The sequence below is a fragment of the Gadus chalcogrammus genome, chromosome 15 (genome assembly GCF_026213295.1).
Source record: "Gadus chalcogrammus isolate NIFS_2021 chromosome 15, NIFS_Gcha_1.0, whole genome shotgun sequence".
Lineage (NCBI taxonomy): Eukaryota > Metazoa > Chordata > Actinopteri > Gadiformes > Gadidae > Gadus > Gadus chalcogrammus.
In genome coordinates this window covers 17,473,203-17,492,355 of record NC_079426.1, presented here as the reverse complement: position 1 = coordinate 17,492,355, position 19,153 = coordinate 17,473,203, and the positions used below count along the sequence as shown (strand labels likewise).

The window sequence follows — 19,153 nt, the reverse complement described above, 5'->3', positions numbered from 1 at the left end:
GCTCTCTGATATCTCACTCCCTCACATGTCCGAGCACACACCCCACCCCTCCCCCTCCCCCCTCCTCCTCCTCGGACCCCCTCCTCCCACCCATCCCATCTCCAAACCTTAATCAACTGCTCACAGCGCATCCGTAACCAGGCCACATCGTGATCCAGATCATGGCTGTCGTCATTCAAAACACATTGGAGCGCTATTCGAAAACATGACACAGACCGGCGGCAGCGTTTTGTCTAGAAGATGTGAGATCTTCAAAGGGCCTTCGATCGGTAATCTCTCTGGTGTATTCAACCCTAGCCAGAGAGAGAGAGAGAGAGAGAGAGAGAGGCCAGCCATGGGCCACTCTCATCAGCGGACTCATTAATCCTCCATGTTTGGACAGTTATTGCACAGTGCTTAATTATTACTGATTGCAGGAGCACCGCGTGTCACTGACGATACGGTCTGAGCGGAGGTGGTTCTCAGCGTGTACGCCATAAGGGCATGATGTTTGGATCCTCCACTGAGGGTATTTGATCATACGTGAGAACAATAACATGGAACACACTGGAGTTATGTATCATTCCGTCTTGGTTGTTTTCCTTGGCCAGTATTGAAGGGAACTATACAGTCTGCGAATTACATATTTTAATGCCACAATTTTCAACAAGGAAATTGAATTTTTCCCTTCGTTTTTCACAACGGTTCTCTCAGACCTCTTGGCGGTTGAGATGGACGCACTGATTAGAGTTCAACTTGTTTAGAAAAGAGCCGGCATCCATTCTTCACTTGAGCTATCGCCCGGATTCAGTCGAGGTCATCATTTCTCCCCAAGGTTTCTGTGCAGAGACAATGACATCGTCCGCCATGTGTGCATCTCCCCGAACGCGCAACACCCGCAAGACGGACAGGAAAAACAGTTTTATGGCCAATCTTTCTTATCCAAGTGCCTGACGCTGTCATCCTGGCCCTTGGCCCTGGACTGCTGCTCTCCCTCCTGTTGCTGTTGTTTGTCCCAAGACTCCAGCCAGCACTCTGGGTGTTTCATAAACCCCTTGCTGTGCCTGAGTCTGCTCTCAGGCAGCACCCCCTCACCCCCGCATCTGGTGGTCGTGGTGTGGGGGGATGCTGGCAGATGTTCCAGTCCTTTTTTTTGGTCATGAGAGGTCTGTGATGATGATCCTGATGATGATGATGGCGATGAGGAAGGTGATACCGCTCTCTCCATCCTGTCTGCTTCATCCTTAACTGGACCTGCCCCAGACCGCCTCGGGTCAGATGGTAACGAGAAACAAATGATCTCACGAGAGCGTGGGTGAGCCGGGGTGGGGGAGACGCAGGGAGGGAGAGCGATGGGCTGGGATGCGGAGGTGAAGGGAGATGCAGAGAGGGAAGAGAGAGGGAGAAAGGGAAGAAGACCTGAGGAGATGGTGAAAGGGGCGAGCAAGGGGTTGTTTGAGTGTGAAGGGGTGAATCAGGGACCAGGGGCTGAGTATCGCGTGCCACATTAAGGGGGTTCCTGAGGCGCAGTTGGAGATGGAGCCAACGTCCATTTAAAGCACGATAATGCACATTCTGAAGGAAAAAAATAAATTGCGCTTCCAAAAAGAAAATGAAGGGAGTAAAAACGTTTTTTTTGAATAACCATTAACTCTTTTTTTCAGTGAGGGGGAAGAAAGCCATACATTAGCTTAAGTATTTCCTCTTTCTAATGAAGACAAATAATTCCCTGACGTTAAAACAATTCAACAGATCGCGCTACATCCTGTGCCACATTCCTTTGAAACAGCTCTGTGGTTAGTGAAATTGCCTTGTAAGGTTTTATTTTGGGTGCCGTTTTTTTAAACGCTTCCTAAAGTTCCCGAAAAAATGGGATTGAGTGAAGCCACTCATGAGGAGCGACGAGAAAAGAAAAACTCCAATGCAAAAGCAAATCCAGCGCTGGAGCACGGATCTCCAAGGAGGCATTAGAGCGCCTGCGTTCCATTACTCTGTTCTTTTATCCCCTGTGAGATGAACACGGCCACCCTGCCCCCCCCCCCCCTCTTTCCCAAACTGTCCCTCAACGGCACATCAAAACAGAGTGAGTCATTTTGAGAGCCAGCGCTAGGGGAATACACACACACACACACACACACACACACACACACACACACACACACACACACACACACACACACACACACACACACACACACACACACACACACACACACACATATGCATTAGCATGCGCACACACACGCGCGTATGCGTGCACACACCCTGCGCGTGCATACACACACACATTCATGAACACACACGCATATGCACGCACACACACGTGCCCACATACACACACGTGTGCACCCACAGAAACGTCTACGCACACACACACACACACACACACACACACACACACACACACACACACACACACACACACACACAGGTGCTGAGTGGTGGGCCGGGTGATTGTGCGTACAGCAACACCTTGGCCGGCGCGCCACAGACCCGCGGGCTCTGTTTGTCTTTAAACATTTACTCTCAAAGGATTAATGCTCCCGAGCGCCGGCGCGTTCCTACGCCCCGAGACACACAGGCGACACCAGGAATTTCAACCGCCGTAGTTCAAACAAGAGATCTTTGCACCTTTGACAGATCTCTAAGACCTCCGTATTTATATTTCCACTCTCGGCCTCTGCGGCTGCTATCGGAGAAAGCGATAGCAGGCGCTGTCTGCGGAGACGCCGAGCACAACGCAGCACATGACACATGTGGCCACGAACCTTGGACTCCCTCGGCTCTGAACGCCATGCCCGTGAATAATGGGCCACTTTGCCCTCGTTCGTCTGTTTACCAGGCAGACACATTGGATGGTGTTTTAATGTGGTGGGTTGGCTTGTTTGGTGGTGAATGTCAATGTGGACATTTCATGCCTCCTTCAGTGTTTTGATTGATAGAAATAGGGGCGGGCATGTGAACACACACACACGCCCCTTACACACATACACACTGTGCAAACATGCAAATGCACATTAACACCGTGCACAAACACAGTCATACCCAAGCGCACTGCGCACCATCACTTGTGGACACACACACGCTGTGTCTGTGCACCCACACATACCTTGCACATATTGTTGCACGTGTCGTACACACGCACGCACGCACGCACGCACACACACACACACACACACACACACACACACACACACACACACACACACACACACACACACACACACACACACACACACACACACACACACACACACACACACACACACACACAATTTCATGTATGCACTGTACACACATTTTCATGCATACACATTACATATATGTAATGAATTTATTTTAATATCTCCCCCCCTTCTTCCGTTTCCTCCCAGCCATTCTAAACATGGACAACAGTGTGGTGGACCTGGAAACTCTGCAGGCCCTCTATGAGAACGTGAGTACGACACCAGCAGCAACAGGGATCGCATTCTCCAATACTGCACATTCATTACCAATCATGTCTATTTGTTCATGCCAATGCACTGTAGGAAAATGAATGGGGACGTAGCTACAAAGAGCTGCAAAGCAGTGGAAAATGTCAGGAGATATTTCTATGAAAACATTTGTGTGTACAGAATTGGCAAAGCACACATGCCACCAGTTAAGCGTAATGGCTATTATGTTTTGTTACGACTCCGATAATTTGTGTCATAGACTAATTATTTGTAATAACAGCGTTGCACGTGGAAGCAGGAGACGAGCTCCTCTGATATTGAGATAACAAATACAAATCCTTCAACGGCAACCCCGGCCCTTTGCCTCGTACGCCAGCGCCGTGCGTTAGAAAATACCTCTCAGAGATTGCTGAAAGATTAAATCTGCTGCAACGAGTCCAAACAGAATCCAACAGAACCCGACTCTTAATTAAGGGGGTGGGGGCAGGGGGGCGATGGAGAATTAAGCTGTTTCTAATATACATTGCTAGACCAGTTTTTTTTTCAATCTTTCTTGAAAAACCAAGAAAGGGGGTGAGCTGTGTCAGCGACATGGGGCCTTACACACACGGGAACATGCCTCGCTATCTGGAGTTGATATTCCGTGTTCCACTTGAAAGGGAGAGTTGAAGGAAGTGTGCATTAGATACCCAAAACAAACAGGCAAACCGCAAAGCCTACTGGTATGTGTGCTGGTCGGCGACACAGTTTTCCTTTTTTTTCTTTCTTTCTGCGTGTTCGTCTGCTGCCCTGCGAAGGGAGCCAAGGTTTTGGGTTTCTTTCTCCCCCCCCGTACATGGTAAACATGTATTATTCACAGTGAGTGATGGACGTCGTTTTGGCGATACGGTATCAGCCTTGCAGGGAACAGGAGTTGAGAAAAGCCTGTGTGTGTGTGTGTGTGTGTGTGTGTGAGTGTGTGTGTGTGTGTGTACGTGTGTGTGGCAGTGGTCATTGCTACGGTGAAAATGTATACATATTCATAAATAGAAGAATATCTGTAGACTTGCGTTGCCTGGTGCCGTGACCGGCAGGGCTCCGTATGAACACCAGAGGGACATGAATCCCGTCGCCTTCATCGAGGCCTTGCGATATCACTCCGTTCTGGCAGCAATGGGCTCACTGTGTACAATAGTACACACTTTACACTCAACCTTCCTGATCCCCCCCGCCCTTTTTGTGGAAATACTGCAGGAGCCAGACGGAGATATGTAGAAAATGAACGGGACATAAAAACGGGGCATGCTTTCTCCATTGCCTTTGCAATGCAGTTTTAAGACACTGTGAAATTCCTGCGAGCAGCTTCTTGGCGTGGCTTCACAGCGCCGGCCGCGACCTCTGGCCGCTCCAGGCACATTAATAATGTTGATCATGGGAATAAGGCCTAGGTACGGGACGTGCTTTAGTTATGAGCCGATGTGTCAAAACCAGGGATCGAAGGAAGGGCCCCCACCTCTCCAATCAACCCCAGATTGTTAAGTGAATATCTCTCTCTCTCCTCTCCCCTTCTCCCCCTGCATCCCTCCCTCACTTTCTCTCCAACTCCTCTCCCCTCGCTCGCTTGCTCTCCTCCACCACGGCCTAAGGCTATGGTATTGAGTCAAGGAGCTGAATTGTTTCTCTTTTGTATTGCAAGACTCCATCCTGTCTGTGGGTCTCCAGCCCTCTAAACCACAGCTGGCAACGCAGCCAGCCTGTTTCTGGAGGAATGAGAGGGACTTCTCATGGTAATAATCGCACTCGCTGCAATGGGCCACTGCAGCATTCTCTCTTCCTCTTTCTCTTTCTCTTACTCTCTCTTACTCCCCCCCCCCCCCTTTCTTTTCCTCTCTTGCAGTCTCGTTGTCGGCTTTGACACTTTCTCTGTTTTTCGGCCTCCTACCACTTTTTTTTATGTGTTGCATTTTTTGTATTTCTTGCAACAGTGAAAGCCCCTCGGGGCCCACACAATACTGCGCACACAGAGTAGCAAGCCTGTGTGGTGCCACACAGTGCGAGAGGGAGAGCCAGTGAGTCTGAGCAGGGCAGGATTACTACCACCCCTGCTCTTTGAAGGCTAAGCCTCAGCCAGTTGGAGGGGGTCAGGGCGATAGAGGGACATCCCCCCAACCCCCCCCTCCCAGCCTACGCTTTAATATCACGAGCCACAACAAGGGTCCAGCACGCTCCCACTCAGTGCTGAGTGTTCAGAGGCTCCCTGTAGCGGACTGGCAGGGCTGGCCAAATGTCACAGAGGTGGCTCCAAATCAGGTGGCCCCGGGTGGCCCGCTGCCAGCCTATGAAGGGCTGCCTCATGTTCTATTCTCTTTTAATGAAGATGTGATGTGTGTGTGTGTGTGTGTGTGTGTGTGTGTGTGTGTGTGTGTGTGTGTGTGTGTGTGTGTGTGTGTGTGTGTGTGTGTGTGTGTGTGTGTGTGTGTGTGTGTGTGTGTCTATGTGTGCGCACCTACTTGCAACCGTGCAAGTACAGTTGAAACGGTTGGCAAACAATCCCCGAAAATCCCGAAAAAACAAACAGAAATATTGTTTCAGGGAAAATTGCGTGCCATAAATAAGCACCATAGCTGGCTCTATTTAGCCCCGGTACCGGAGTCCAGACTAATCACTACCACTCGCTCTACCAGTACTCAATACTGCAATCCTGAAAAAACAACAACGAAAAGATCCACTTTACATTGCGTTTGATATTCCAACAACAAACTCTGATTCCCATGCTAACAATCCATGCAACATGCCCCGGCAATTCAGAGATCACACGCTAATGCTATACTCGTCCCTGAATTACAACAACACAACGCGGGACTCCAATGCTGCCTCTCTCTTTTGAGGGGTTCAAAAAGCCCAGATCTGCTTTGTATTAAATGTATTTACACTTGAAAACATCTCTGGAGGAGGCGGGCCCTTGTCGGTAGAAGGCAGTAGTGTGCGGAATACTAATGGGCCGCTCTGTGGATCTGATGCCTGCGTTTGATGTTCTCTAAAGTCACGGGCAGCCGCTGAACCCCCGGGTGGTGGGGCGGTGGTGGAGGAGGGGGGGGGGGGACAGAGCCGAGAGAAGCGAGACCTCTCTCCCCGACTTTTCAGTGATTTAGGGTCTCTCAAACCCCCAAGGAGCGTGTGTACATTCCCTCTGTTGTTCATGGTTTTGTCAATCTGCGTCAGAGCCGTCAGCCTCCATTGTCCGGGGCTGCGGAGAAACCGACGGGGCATTCCGAGCCCTCCTCCTCCTCCTCTTCGCTCAAACCACCTTGTAGGAATCTGCAGGGCCGCAGTCTGACAGCAGAGTAAACCGGGAGATGCGGTGGCGGAGCTGAGGGGCTCCTTGTGTTCTCCGGCACTCTGTTTGTACTACCTAAACATGTTACGTTTCGCAGACAAGAAAGTGGAGCGAGGTGAGAAGACCTCGCTTGTTTTGAAGTCTCGTGGATGTTTGGAAGAGATGGGAGGGAGGAGGAGTGTTTCTTTGAAGATGTTCACGGTTGTTATAGTTCGCATCGTCACTGAGCCGTGTTCAATAGAAGAGCGCCCCCGCTGTGCCTTTCTGCTCTCAATGTCACAAGCTTGGCTGTTGTTTACATTTTAGTGAGTCCGTGTCATGAGAAAAGTTGGAGCAGGTTAAAAAGTTTTGGCTGGGATTCAAGACGTATGTTCTAACATGCAATAGATTTCAAGGAAAAATGACAGTGCTTTTGCTTGGTTGTTTTTGCCGCCTGCTGTCTGATTTTTACACTTTCTTTTGAATGACAGAGAGCCCAAGACGATGAGATGGAGAAGATCCAAAAGCACAATAAGGCAACAGCAGAGAAGGAAGAAGCGAAACCGTTGGACAAGCCTGAACAGTAAGGGTGAATCGTGACTGCTCACATTCAAGGCGTTTATTTTATTTATTTATTTCATGGATTAGAGGACGTAAAGAAAGCATGTGTTTATCCCAACAGATTTCTCTTCCAGTTGTCCCAAATCCCCAACTTCTCTGAACGGGTCTTCTGCTTCCTGTTCCAGTCGGCCTTCCGAGAGTGCATCTCCTCCGTGCTGCGGAAAGTCGAGATCCTGCAGACCGTATGCAAGGTGAACGTCCTTCCTCACATTTATTACCTCCAGCCAATGAGAAAGTTTTGACCCTGTCTTCATGTCGGCCTGTACGTTTTTCTCTCCATCTGTGTCTCATTGGCGGGATGTCTCCAAAAGCGGAGCAGGGATTTGCACCACATTTGGTGGGTGGGTTGTTGATGGGCCAAGTAAGAAGGGATTCCCTTTGGTGTAACACCACCAAGAAATGACCCTGGAAGGTTTGTCAAGGGTTCAGGATGATTGATGAGTCATTTTCCCAAGCCCCGCCCACTTCCTGTGTTCTTAAAAACCTCCACAGGGGGCCTTGTTGGGAGATGAGCTGATGGAAACTGCTTTGAGATGTCGAGGTTGTGTCTTGCCTCATTTGCACTCTAAAATGTGCTTGTTTCCATCCTCGCACAAAAAACAAACCAATGTCATGTTAGACCATGTGTTCGTATTGGGATAAAGGATGTTATCCAGAACAAAGTGTTATGTTGCTTCACAATATATGACTTACTGTCAAAACCTTGAAGCCTGGGGACTGGAAAGACATAAACATGACGACACTTTGTGGACAGAGGTCTGAGCTCCACGGAGCAAGCTCTCTAGTTCTCTATTGTTTTCTGTGACGGCTTCCATACCATCTCATCCCCCACTTTATAGTCCCGGGCAGGTTTTCATTCACAGATCTCAGCTCTAAGAACTCAAAACCGGCCCTTGAGATCCTGGAGATCAAATCTGCAAATCTTGTCCTTTTCAAACGCATGCTTGAGAAGCTGAGATTACAATTGTTGTGGTAGTCTCACCTTGCGTCCTCATCCCTGACCCCGATGCCTGTGTGTGTGTGTGTGTGTGTGTGTCCCAGACGCTGCAGAGCGGAAAGTGTGTGATGCAGATCCTGGGTCTGGTGCTGGCGTTTGGGAACTTCATGAACGGGGGGAACCGATCGCGAGGCCAGGCTGACGGGTTCACCCTGGACATCCTGCCGAAACTCAAGGACGTTAAAAGCAGCGTAAGTGCCTTATCCCAGGCTCCCTGAGTGCAGAGTGAGGCATCTCTGCTCAAACGTCTGTCGTTAACAGACATTCTTCACTTTGGAATCAATCTATTACTGCAGAATATAATCACTCAGTTTGGAAATAACGTCAAACGATTTGATAATTTGAGTCCAAACCTGCAGATGGAGCTGTAGAATTCAAGTTAAAGTTACTGGATGTAGAAAGAAAAGGTCAGCAGGATTTAACTGTTCTTACTAAAGTTCCTAATGAATCAGCCATATGCGGCAGTTTTTTCCATTATTGACGGATTCAAATAAGTCACTGTTAGTACCCTGCAGACCAAAAGGTCATCCATCCAGGTCTACCATTTCTATTTCACCAGCGGATTGGTTTAGCAACCATGAGTCTGAGGGACTGAACACTACCCTTGTTCATGGGCAGAAACGTCATTACATTTGAAACGCAAGAAAAGTAATTACTTTTACACCAGCAGTTCCATTGTGGTCAACTTCTGCCGAGTTTGGGTTTTATTGAGCACAGTAAATGCTGAATGTTACAGTACACGGTGTTCATGCCATGATATTCAACATTTTCAATCATCCATGTGTCATCCAGCCAATCTGAAGCAGGGACTGAATCTTTAGTGTGGGTTTCAGGACAAACATACTAATTTGGGCCGATAATCATGTCAGCGATCATGAAGACCTTCATAGGTCATTGCCTTCAGTGTGTTGCTAACAATGTTATCATGCACTTCTCATTCGGTCTCATAAATAGGCTCTGTTTGCCCTCCACAAAGCCATATAAGGTTTCCATTGCTAAGGTGGTAGTGATGAAATTACTCAGGTACCAATAAATAACATTAAACTTTCCACCATCCCGTGAGTTATGACAGCCAGCCGTGAGCCGTGGCTGCGTTTGATGCATCGCTCCTCAAACGCAGTGATTCATCCACAAACGTTTCTAAGACCTCGTAAGACCGTCTTCCATTCTTGTTTAGCTTTCACAAATTAAAACGGCCTGCTGCGAAATGATTGGATTAATAAATGAAGGGTTTCTGTTTATTTACAGGGCTATTTTATTTTTGTTTTTCTTTCAGGACAACTCCCAGAGTCTTTTGTCCTACATTGTTGCTTACTATCTACGGCACTTTGATGAGGTATGTTTTAGTTCCTGTTTATTTCGCTCTTCTCTCTTTTTTTGTTTTACTCTGATTTACTCTGAAATCCTTCCAGGCCCCCTCTTTTCATCTCCTTTCTTGCCAGAGGATACCATGGCTTATCCTTTATCAAATTATTTATTTTCCCTTCCCTCATTTAGGTGGAGACAAATCTCTCTCTTTCTCTCTCTCCTCTCTCTATTTCTTACTCCCTCTCATTAGCTCTATCTCTCTTTCTCTCGTTCTATCTCGCTCTCTCTTCCTCCCTCTATCTCGCTCCCTCACGCTTCCTTTCCTCCCTCACTCCTGGCCCTCGGTCTGGGTTTATTCAAACCTGCAGTCTGCTCATTGGCACAGCATCCAAAGAAGCGGCAGTGTAAATAATTAGGCTTGCCAGATGAGATGAACTCAGTAGAAGGGGGCCTGCCAAAGTCAACCTGCAGAACATGGCTCTGGCGCTTGTAATTACTTTCGGTAACACCAATTGACAGGATGAATGTTCAGTTAGATTATTGTCACTTTTGCGCTAGCTGGTTGCTCTTAGTATGGATTCAGGCCTATCTCATTGTTGGATGTTTGAATATCTAATAGCTAACCCTGGAAAGATAAAAACGCTCCCTATGTGCCTGCTGAAAAGCTCTACTTATATGTGAAGATTATTGACTCTGACAATGTTTCTGTGTGTGTGCGCATGCGTTCGTGTGTGCGTGTGCGGTATTGTTTGTGTGTGAGCGTGTGGTTGCGCCTGTGTGTGGATGCGTGTGTGTTTGCGTGCTTGCGGTTGTTTGTGTGTCTGTGTGTGCGGTTGCGTGTGTGTGTGGTTGCGTGCTGGGGTGTTTGTGTGTGCGGTTGCATGTGTGTGTGTGTGTGTGTGTTCATGTGTGTTCCACCAGGACGCGGGCCGGGAGTCATGTGTCTACCCTCTCCCGGAGCCTCAGGACCTGTTCCAGGCCTCGCAGATGAAGTTTGAGGACTTTCAGAGAGACCTTCGCAAGCTGAGGAAAGACCTAAACGGTGAGGCCGGCCAGCAGACTTTCTCTGAATGTTTTCCGTCACACACATCCCCTCCAAACCGGTTTAAACTCTGTATTTACATCCGCGCTCAGCGGGTAGTAAAGTTGAAACGCCGCTGGTTATGGCAGGTGTCACCTTATGTTTACGAGATCCTTACGTGAAGATTTATGTAAGCATAAATTATTGCATTAATCCATCCACATATCTTCTGCCACAATGGAAAAGCATGCGCAGGACGTAGCCGGCTATGGTCATGTTTGGATCTGGGGAGCGGGTCAGGAGAGAGATAGCATCTGTTTGTCATACAGACGGGCTAACCAGGAGCAGATGGGAGTCCTCAGCAGCAGACTCCTGTTGGGCACCGCGCGTCTTTACTGTCCTCACGAAGCACGGATCAAAATATCAAGGAGGCAAGGTTGCGGGGAAAGTGTTCCCTCTTCCCCTCCCCCCCACCCCGGCCGCCTCACCCCGCTGACCCCTTTGGAACCGCAAAGCCCCCCGAAAAGGTGGTTAAGGCCGGGGGCTTTGACGGGGGTAGCAGATCCTCCTGAGGTGCCTCTGAGGGATCACTCGGACCAGAAAGGGGGTCTCGTGTGGAGCTCTGCAGTGGGCTTGATTCACTCAACAAGTAACCCGATGAGTTCTTGATTTGACTTGTAAACTGTTTACAACTGGTCAATTACCCTCCCCTTTGTGACGGCCGACCGTAATAACCCTGCAATCATCTTATGGAAATGGTATTTTCATTTGGGATTTGGCTCACGCACTGGGCAAACGAGCCGTTCTGGTTTCACGTCGGGGCCCGTGCCGTTGAGGCCGAGGGACCCGGCTGGAGAGAGTGTGGAAATCCGCTTACGCTCGGCGAAAGCCAATCTGATTAGTCAACTCGAAAAGAGGAAGATGAGGAATCCTCATAGCGTAATGAATGACGCGCTGGGGAATATTCACTTTCACTTCTCTGTAACCACGCACTCACTCAGCTCCGTGAAGACCGCTTTCCCGGCCTTCAGCACCATCACAGGTGGTGGAAAGCTATCGTGAGCTCTGAACCAGTGTTTTGCTGTGTGTGTGTGTGTGTGTGTGTGTGTGTGTGTGTGTGTGTGTGTGTGTGTGTGTGCGTGTGCGTGCGTGCGTGTGCGTGCGCGTGCGTGCGTGCGTGCCTTTATGTGTGCGTGGGTGTGTGTCCACACATATGAGCATGTGCAATTAGATTTTCATGTGCAGAGGTGTGCCCTAGACTAGAGCGTAGGTATGCGTGCACATGTGCCGCGCTCCCATCCCTATTGACAGCACACTGGCCTCCTGCATTCAATCACGTTTTATGCGTGCCTACTGGTAAACCAATCAAGACCCCAATCCCCGCTGCCTCGCCAAATATTGTTCCTTACCGCGCGACAATCAATCTTCTGCTTCATCTTTTCGCCGCTCTTTATTTGCCACTCATAAAGACGGGTGGATCGCGGGGGTCAAACGGCAGACCCCCCCCCCCCTTGCCCCACGGTGACGCTGGCTCAGCGGGAACGCTCGCGGCCTGCAGAGCGGCTCTCTGTGGACCTGGCTGAGGTCAGCTGAGCAATCCAACAGACCCCGGGCTTCGATGACGGTTCCCCGAGGAAGGCTTTCCGATAAGTGGGCGTCTCGCGGAAATGCGCTGCTTGGGTCGAGCCCGACCGGCGGCAAGCAGCCGCCGGTCTCCTCCCCCGTGCACTTTGCGCCCTGTCTTCATAGGAGGTACCATATGGTGCGACCATTACTGTTTGCGCCCCCCACTCCCCCTCCACCCCCTCCCCGTCCTACTCCGGGGTCCATCAGCGTGAAGCCCATGGGTCCATCCCGGGTCCAGATAGAGCGTGACGCCCGCTGGGCTCCTCTGGCATCCCATGGCTCATTATGGGTCATTATGGGTCATTATGGCTTTACTCACGCCTAATCAGGAGCCATTCATCAAACGGACCAGAGAGAGAGGAGGGGAGCGAGAGGGTGAGAGACTAAAGGAGGTCAGTGATTTGAGCACTCACCCCGTTGCTGATTGTGAGGAGTACAGTAAAGCTGTGGTGCTAATGCAGGCCGTGACTCTGTGAGCACTGTAAGCAGATTGTTTTACCGCTCTGATTGTGGTTTGTTTGTGTGTTTTTTGCCTCCAGTTTGCACAGCGCAGACTGAGAAGGTCTGTAAGTCGTCTTCGGAGGAGAATCTCCAGCCCTTTAAGGACGAGATGGAGCAGTTTTTGATACAAGGTCAGTTGAATCTCATAATCACAGACTTTTAGCACTGGTCATTGATGGACAAGAAATTCTCACTGCCATGGTCTTGCTTTGCAGTCATCCGTGGATAACTGAAAACCGAGAGATTAGGAACAACAGTTTAAAGCCAAGAGGGCCTGCATTGTTCAGTAATTCCCACTCATTGATCTGCTAATGCAGATATTGATATAGGCTGCAGATTTCCAATACAAATGCTGCATGTAAGCTGTCTGGCAATCTTAGTTTAGCACAAAGCATATGGTGTGGGCCTTTGATCAGAGCCATCCAAGACTTTACAGAATTGAACTCCAATTAACTGGACCCTGACTTTAAGGTTTTATCCCTTCTGCTGTGATGAAATACATCTGCAGGGGTTAGCCAGGTCTGCTTATCTTGATGTCAGCCTCATAAAGCAACCTCCATTATGCAAATCTGCCATGCAACTTGTTCAATTAGCCACTGTGAGGACAAACTAAGCGATAAGAAAATAATGTATAAAATCATGCCTAGTCTTTATTCAAACTGGAAAAAAATGACTAAAAGAATATGTTTGTACATGTATTGATATACATCTAATCAATCGATCGGCGGCGGTCTATCGGCGGCTATCCTATCTTCTAGTTTGACGAAAGATGACCCACTGGAGTTGTTGGGAAAGGGAGGAAGGGAACGCGGCCACCTTTGTCAGCCTATCCCACTTCCCCGGGGGTGTCTGCCATAGCCACATCTCTCAAAGGAAATCAAACAAACTGGAAAAAAAACCTCGCTAAACACAGATCTAATGTTTTGGTGATGGAGGCAAAGGTAGATGATGGATCTAATGGGGGAGCGCTAACATGAATCAATGTCAGCAGAGCTCCCCGGGGCTGCAGCCTTGTTTGTTATCATTACACCTACCAGGCGTGCCTGTTAACAGTAATCCTGTCCCACTCTGCCTGATTACTTCAGCAGCCCACAGTGGGGAGGAATGAAATAGTTTCTCTCCCTGGTTGAGAATTACAAAGTACACTCTGACCACAATCGCTGCTACTGCTATCATTTGATACGAATCTCGGTAAGGCGAGACTCCTGCTCTTGCCTTGTTTGATACGGGAATAGTTCTTGGTTTGAATGGGGGGGGGGAAAAGGAAGAGCCATAAATCATGGTGAATCTGAACCATTATCAGACAGGCCACGGCATCGCGGGGCCGGAGACGTACATCAAAGGTGTCTCCGTCGGTTTGTTTAGCGTGTTTTATTTTGACATGTCATTTATTGTGTTGCGTGGCCTTTGAGTCTTACTAAACGCACTTGACTGTGACCAATCTGTTTCGAGGCGGCCAGCTCATGGGCCTCTTCCCCGACTGCTTTTGTATTCAAATGAGGGGGTAATATATAGCACATGCTCCGTTGCTGTATCCTTCATTGTCCTTGAGTTTGGTCGTTTAAAGGAAGTCTACAGATGAAAGCACGCGTCCCACTCCCCCTGTCTCTTCTCCCGGAGAAATATGGGCCTTTTTCCTCCCTTTGATGTAAACGACGAGAGGTTTGGTCTTGCGAGAGCGCCCAGCGTACGTTTTGTAACGGCGCTATGTGAGGGACGGCTCCAGACTGAATTCTTGGGGTGCCTCCACACAAAAAAAAACAAAAGAAAAACATCAACAGCCAAATGTCTTATTTTTGTTATTTCTGTAATTTCTTGAAAAACCCTGAGGTTAAACAGTTTCTGGCTCCACCGTTTCAGCCGCTCTTGTTTATTTTCTGACCATGAAACCGACCACAGAATAACAGTGAGAGCGGACATGTTGGAGCTGCGCTGTTTGGTCTAGCTCGATTTTCCCCGCTCGCTTCACAAATTCTCATGCATGCAAGGCTTTGATGGGAGCCTCTGTAAGCGGGGGGGGGGGGGGGGGGGAGAGGGGCAGTAGAGAAAGCGAAAAGAAGCCTCGGCCCCATGTGATAATCTGTTTCTGATCGACGTGGAGATTAGCCCGTTTGGTGCCATGCCCTCCCTCCCTGTCATCGAGACGAAGCCCCCGCTTCCTCCTCTGTCACCCACCCAGCGGACCGGCCCCGCCGGGTCAGCCTGGGCCGCGGGTACGAGTGCGAGCGACGCCCAACAGCGCCCCGACGTGGACGTGTAGTAGACGAGGATCATTTTTATTGATCTCCTGCGAGCGATTCACTTTCACCCTCGGGGCGAGAGCGATCAAAGCGCGGCCCCCGATTGCGAAGGCGCTCTCTCCGCAAACAAAAACATCTGCACCGGTTAGCGGCGTGTCATCGTTTGCCCGATGATCTATAGTTAGAGGGAGAGAAGAAGAAGAGGGCCGGCCGCGGATGATTAAGTACACTCCAACAGTGGAGCGAAGGAATGAGACGGTCCCGTCGGAGAGATGTCAGAACCCCCTTCAGATGGCTTCCATTACGCGCAGCAATCAGATATTGCCGGGATAAGAGCGCAGTCCGGAGATCCATGCCAGCAAAGGCTTCCAGTCCCGGTCTACTGTCATGCATCCATGTCCAGGGGAGCCAGGGGGGGGGGGAGGTCAGGGGTCATTTCTGATCATTTGACAGTTGAAGGCAACATACAAATCATTACATTCAAATACCCCGGAAAGGGGCTCCCTGGGAAATGGTTTTAAGGCCTTGCCTCCCGGACCTTCTAATGCTGCTCCGTGATCCTGTGATCTCTGCAGACGGGCCCGGCCTTTGTCCGATTATTTCTCGACTCAATGTTGTTTCTCGCTTAATGCGGAAAGGAAAGCCGGACAACGTGAGATTAATTAACCTGACATATTCAGTTATAGTGTAGCTGAGACGTCGCGGGAACCATCGCAGTTCACAGCAGTGCTTTGGTATCATAAGTTATTTAAACATAAGCTGAATCCATCCGAGTGTTGTGGCTTGCTTCAAAAGTCATGTCTCTCACTTTTTCTTTGTCTCTCTCTATTTTACCTCTCTCTCTCTCTCTCTCTCTCTCTCTCTCTCTCTCTCTCTCTCTCTCCTCTCTCTCTCTCTCTCTCCTCTCTCTCTCTCTCTCTCTCTCTCTCTCTCTCTCTCTCTCTCTCTCTCTCTCTCTCTCTCTCTCTCTCTCCCCCCCCCGCCGTCCCCCCTTCCTTCCACATACAGAGAGAGAGTAATCTGTCTCTATTCAAAGTGCCTCGACAAAGGGCCTCTTGTTCAGCAATCTGCTGGGCTCATTTGTCAACGGTGTAACGGTGGACAATCCAACACTTAATAACACTGTGGCTCGCCGCTGACCTTGTGAACGACATTCGGCTGGATACGGGCTGGCATGCGGGCCCCCCCCTGTGTACTGTATACCTAGTATTTAGAGAAGGTGGCAGACGCGAACCGTCTTCATGACTAATTGTGTGATCCTGCATCCGCTGTCTGGCATCTCCTCTGTAACCTCTCTCCTGCTGTCCTCTCTCACTCTCTCACTCCTCCTGCAGCCAAGACAGAGCTGGAGGCGCAGGAGAAACAGCTCGCGGCCACTGAGGAGATGTAAGAGGCTCTTGATTCTTTGACCCGTGCCCCCTCAATCCCCCCATATCTTCACCTTTAAAATGCGAATTTATAAATCTTTTTTTTTCCCACAGCAGGAACAAGCCTGTGCCATAATCCTCTTCGCCTCCACCCCCCCCCCCCCCCCCCCCCCTCTCCATTCCACTCTAAGAGTTATCACCCGGCTCCTTTGTCAATATTTGGTTCTCCAGGTTACTCCACCTACGTGTTGGGTGCAGGTCGCGGCGCAGCGCTGTAGGTGGAGGAGACCCCCCCCCCCCCATGCCGTGTGTCTGTGCTGTTTATCTAAGACCAGCGCTATGAGACAGGCCCTGGCTCCAGGCTTCTGTTAACACTGGCTAGGAATGCGTTCCTATAGCGCACTCCAAACAAAGGAGACCCCAACCTGTCCACCGTATTGATCAACCGCCGCAAATGGCGGCGACGTTTTGTCACTTTCCCGCCTCCGTTGCCTCCTCCTGTTTCTCTTTTGTCTCTGTCTCAGTCTCTCTGTCTCTGTCTATCTCTCTGTCTCTTCGTCTCTCTCTGGCTCTGGCTCTCTCTGTGTGTGTCGGACTGTCTCTCTCTCTCTCTCTGTCTCTCTGTCTCTGTCTATCTCTCTGTCTCTTCGTCTCTCTCTGGCTCTGGCTCTCTCTGTGTGTGTCGGACTGTCTCTCTCTCTCTCTCTCTCTCTCTCTCTCTCTCTCTCTGTCTCTGTCTCTGTCTCTCTGTCTCTGTCTATCTCTCTGTCTCTTCGTCTCTCTCTGGCTCTGGCTCTCTGTGTGTGTCGGACTGTCTCTCTCTCTCTCTCTCTCTCTCTCTCTCTCTCTCTGTCTCTGTCTCTGTCTCTGTCTCTGTCTCTGTCTCTGTCTCTCTCTCTCTGTCTCTCTCTCTCTCTGTCTCTCAGGTCTCTGCTGTGTGTCTGCTTCCCCCACTCCCTCCCTCCTTCTAACCTTGGACCTTGTGTACATGTCCCCCCCACCGCACCTAACCAACGCATGTGAGGTGACATACAGGCATGTTGCATGTAGACATTACTACTACATGAGATGAGGACGTGTAGTAGTAAACCTGAGCAGAGATGTATTTACCTTGACCATGTTGGATTGTCTCTGCTGCACACTGTGTGTGTGTGTGGCAATACAACTATTCAACATCTCCTCAATGCTGGATTTTAACTGTGAATTAAAAAAGTAAATGTGTATGTGTGTATTTGTTTGTGTTTTATATGCAGCATTGATTTTTGGTAAAAGGCACCATATATTTGTCTTCTGTCTTGCTTATGTTGTTAATATGTCATCAAATCTCATTAAAAGAGTTCCATTACAGAACCAGTCCCCGTTCCCCTTAAGCCTTTCCCCATTTGGAAGTGACCTGGTGCAGTTCTGCCTAATCTCAGGCCCTGTGATGATTCATTGTCCTAAGGTCTCCGCTCACCTCTCTCTCCCCAGCTTCGTGGAGCTCGTGGTGTTCTTCTCGGTGAAGCCCAAGTCGGGCGAGAAGGATGTCTCCCCCAACACGCTGTTCTCCGTGTGGCACGAGTTCACCTCCGACTTCAAGGAGCAGTGGAAGAAGGAGAACAAGACCATTCTGAAGGAGCGGTGAGCAGAACCACCCTTTAACAACCCTTTTCCCCCCGCTCCACCCGTACACCACCGCCACCACTATAGGCTCCCTGACTGCCATTTCCTCCCCTAACGACGCACACATACGTGCCTGCAGCCATGTTCAACCTTAGCCCCCCTCACCCCTCCCCGCGCTCAGGCTAGCTACGCTATCTGCAGGATCTGCGTCATGTGTCTCTATCATCAGGTATGGTAGACCGTTTTCTCTCGGTCCCCTTAAGAAAATAGCCCGGCAAAAAGTTTGCGCCAATGTTCCTGCATTTGGACGTCCAGCCGAGCGTGCGTTCCCAAACCATTAATAACATACAGTACATCCCGTGCTCACCGAAGATCCTATCAGAGTCATTCAAATTCATGGAGGGAACAGAGTTGTAATGACCCAAATCCTTCTCCTCACCCCGGTAATGAAAAGAACACATGCAGCATCCAGATAGCTTCCAGTGGTTTGATGGCTCCACAGATACTGGTCCGTATGTAAACGACAGACAAATTGGACCATTATGTCAAATGAAGATTGCAAAATGTGATGTGTTGTTTCTGAAGGCAGCTTGATCGGCCTGAGGTTGCTTGTTCGGTAGGAGAGGCATGAAACAAATTGATGAGGCTTTAACAAGCTGACCTTGTCTGAGACCAGCATCCCCTTTTAATACTCCCGTCTTCATCAGTCCAATCTATTTATCTTGAAAGTATCTCGTTCGGTTGTAATGCTACTCAAACATGCAAAGGTAACCAACAAACATGAATATAATAATGGCAGTGTAAAGGAGATTCTTACGGTGAATATTTATCCAAGATCTTTTTTGCCTTTTTTGTTTAGGGCCACGAAGCACTTAGGAATAATTATAAAAAATTAAAAAGTTAGTTACTTTTCTGTTTTGTTTTCATGTTTTTGCACATTTTCAGGTGTGCGTGTGTGTGTGTGTGTGTTCATGTACGTCTCGTGATTCTTGGTCAATGACGACTTGTGTCACTCCATCGCTCGCGTTCTAACTGTGTTTATAATTTATTTTTTCCTTTTCTTGTGTAGGGTAAAAATGGCGGAGGAATGTTTCAAACAGGCCAAGGAGAAGGCCGCCTACAGCGTCAAACCTAAACACGCCTCCGGAATAGTACGTTT

General features: G+C 49.3%; 1 protein-coding gene across 1 annotated transcript in view; it reads left to right on the top strand.

The window, feature by feature from the left end:
• Positions 1-19,153, top strand: part of fmn2a (formin 2a) — a 39,532-nt gene that overhangs the window by 19,351 nt on the left and 1,028 nt on the right. Inside the window, exons 8-17 of the mRNA XM_056609995.1 lie at positions 3,354-3,415; positions 7,203-7,294; positions 7,394-7,523; positions 8,374-8,520; positions 9,606-9,665; positions 10,559-10,679; positions 12,824-12,916; positions 16,360-16,411; positions 17,863-18,012; positions 19,064-19,145. Of these exons, the coding sequence (XP_056465970.1) occupies positions 3,354-3,415; positions 7,203-7,294; positions 7,394-7,523; positions 8,374-8,520; positions 9,606-9,665; positions 10,559-10,679; positions 12,824-12,916; positions 16,360-16,411; positions 17,863-18,012; positions 19,064-19,145 (989 nt within the window). The remainder of the gene's footprint in view (positions 1-3,353; positions 3,416-7,202; positions 7,295-7,393; positions 7,524-8,373; positions 8,521-9,605; positions 9,666-10,558; positions 10,680-12,823; positions 12,917-16,359; positions 16,412-17,862; positions 18,013-19,063; positions 19,146-19,153) is intronic.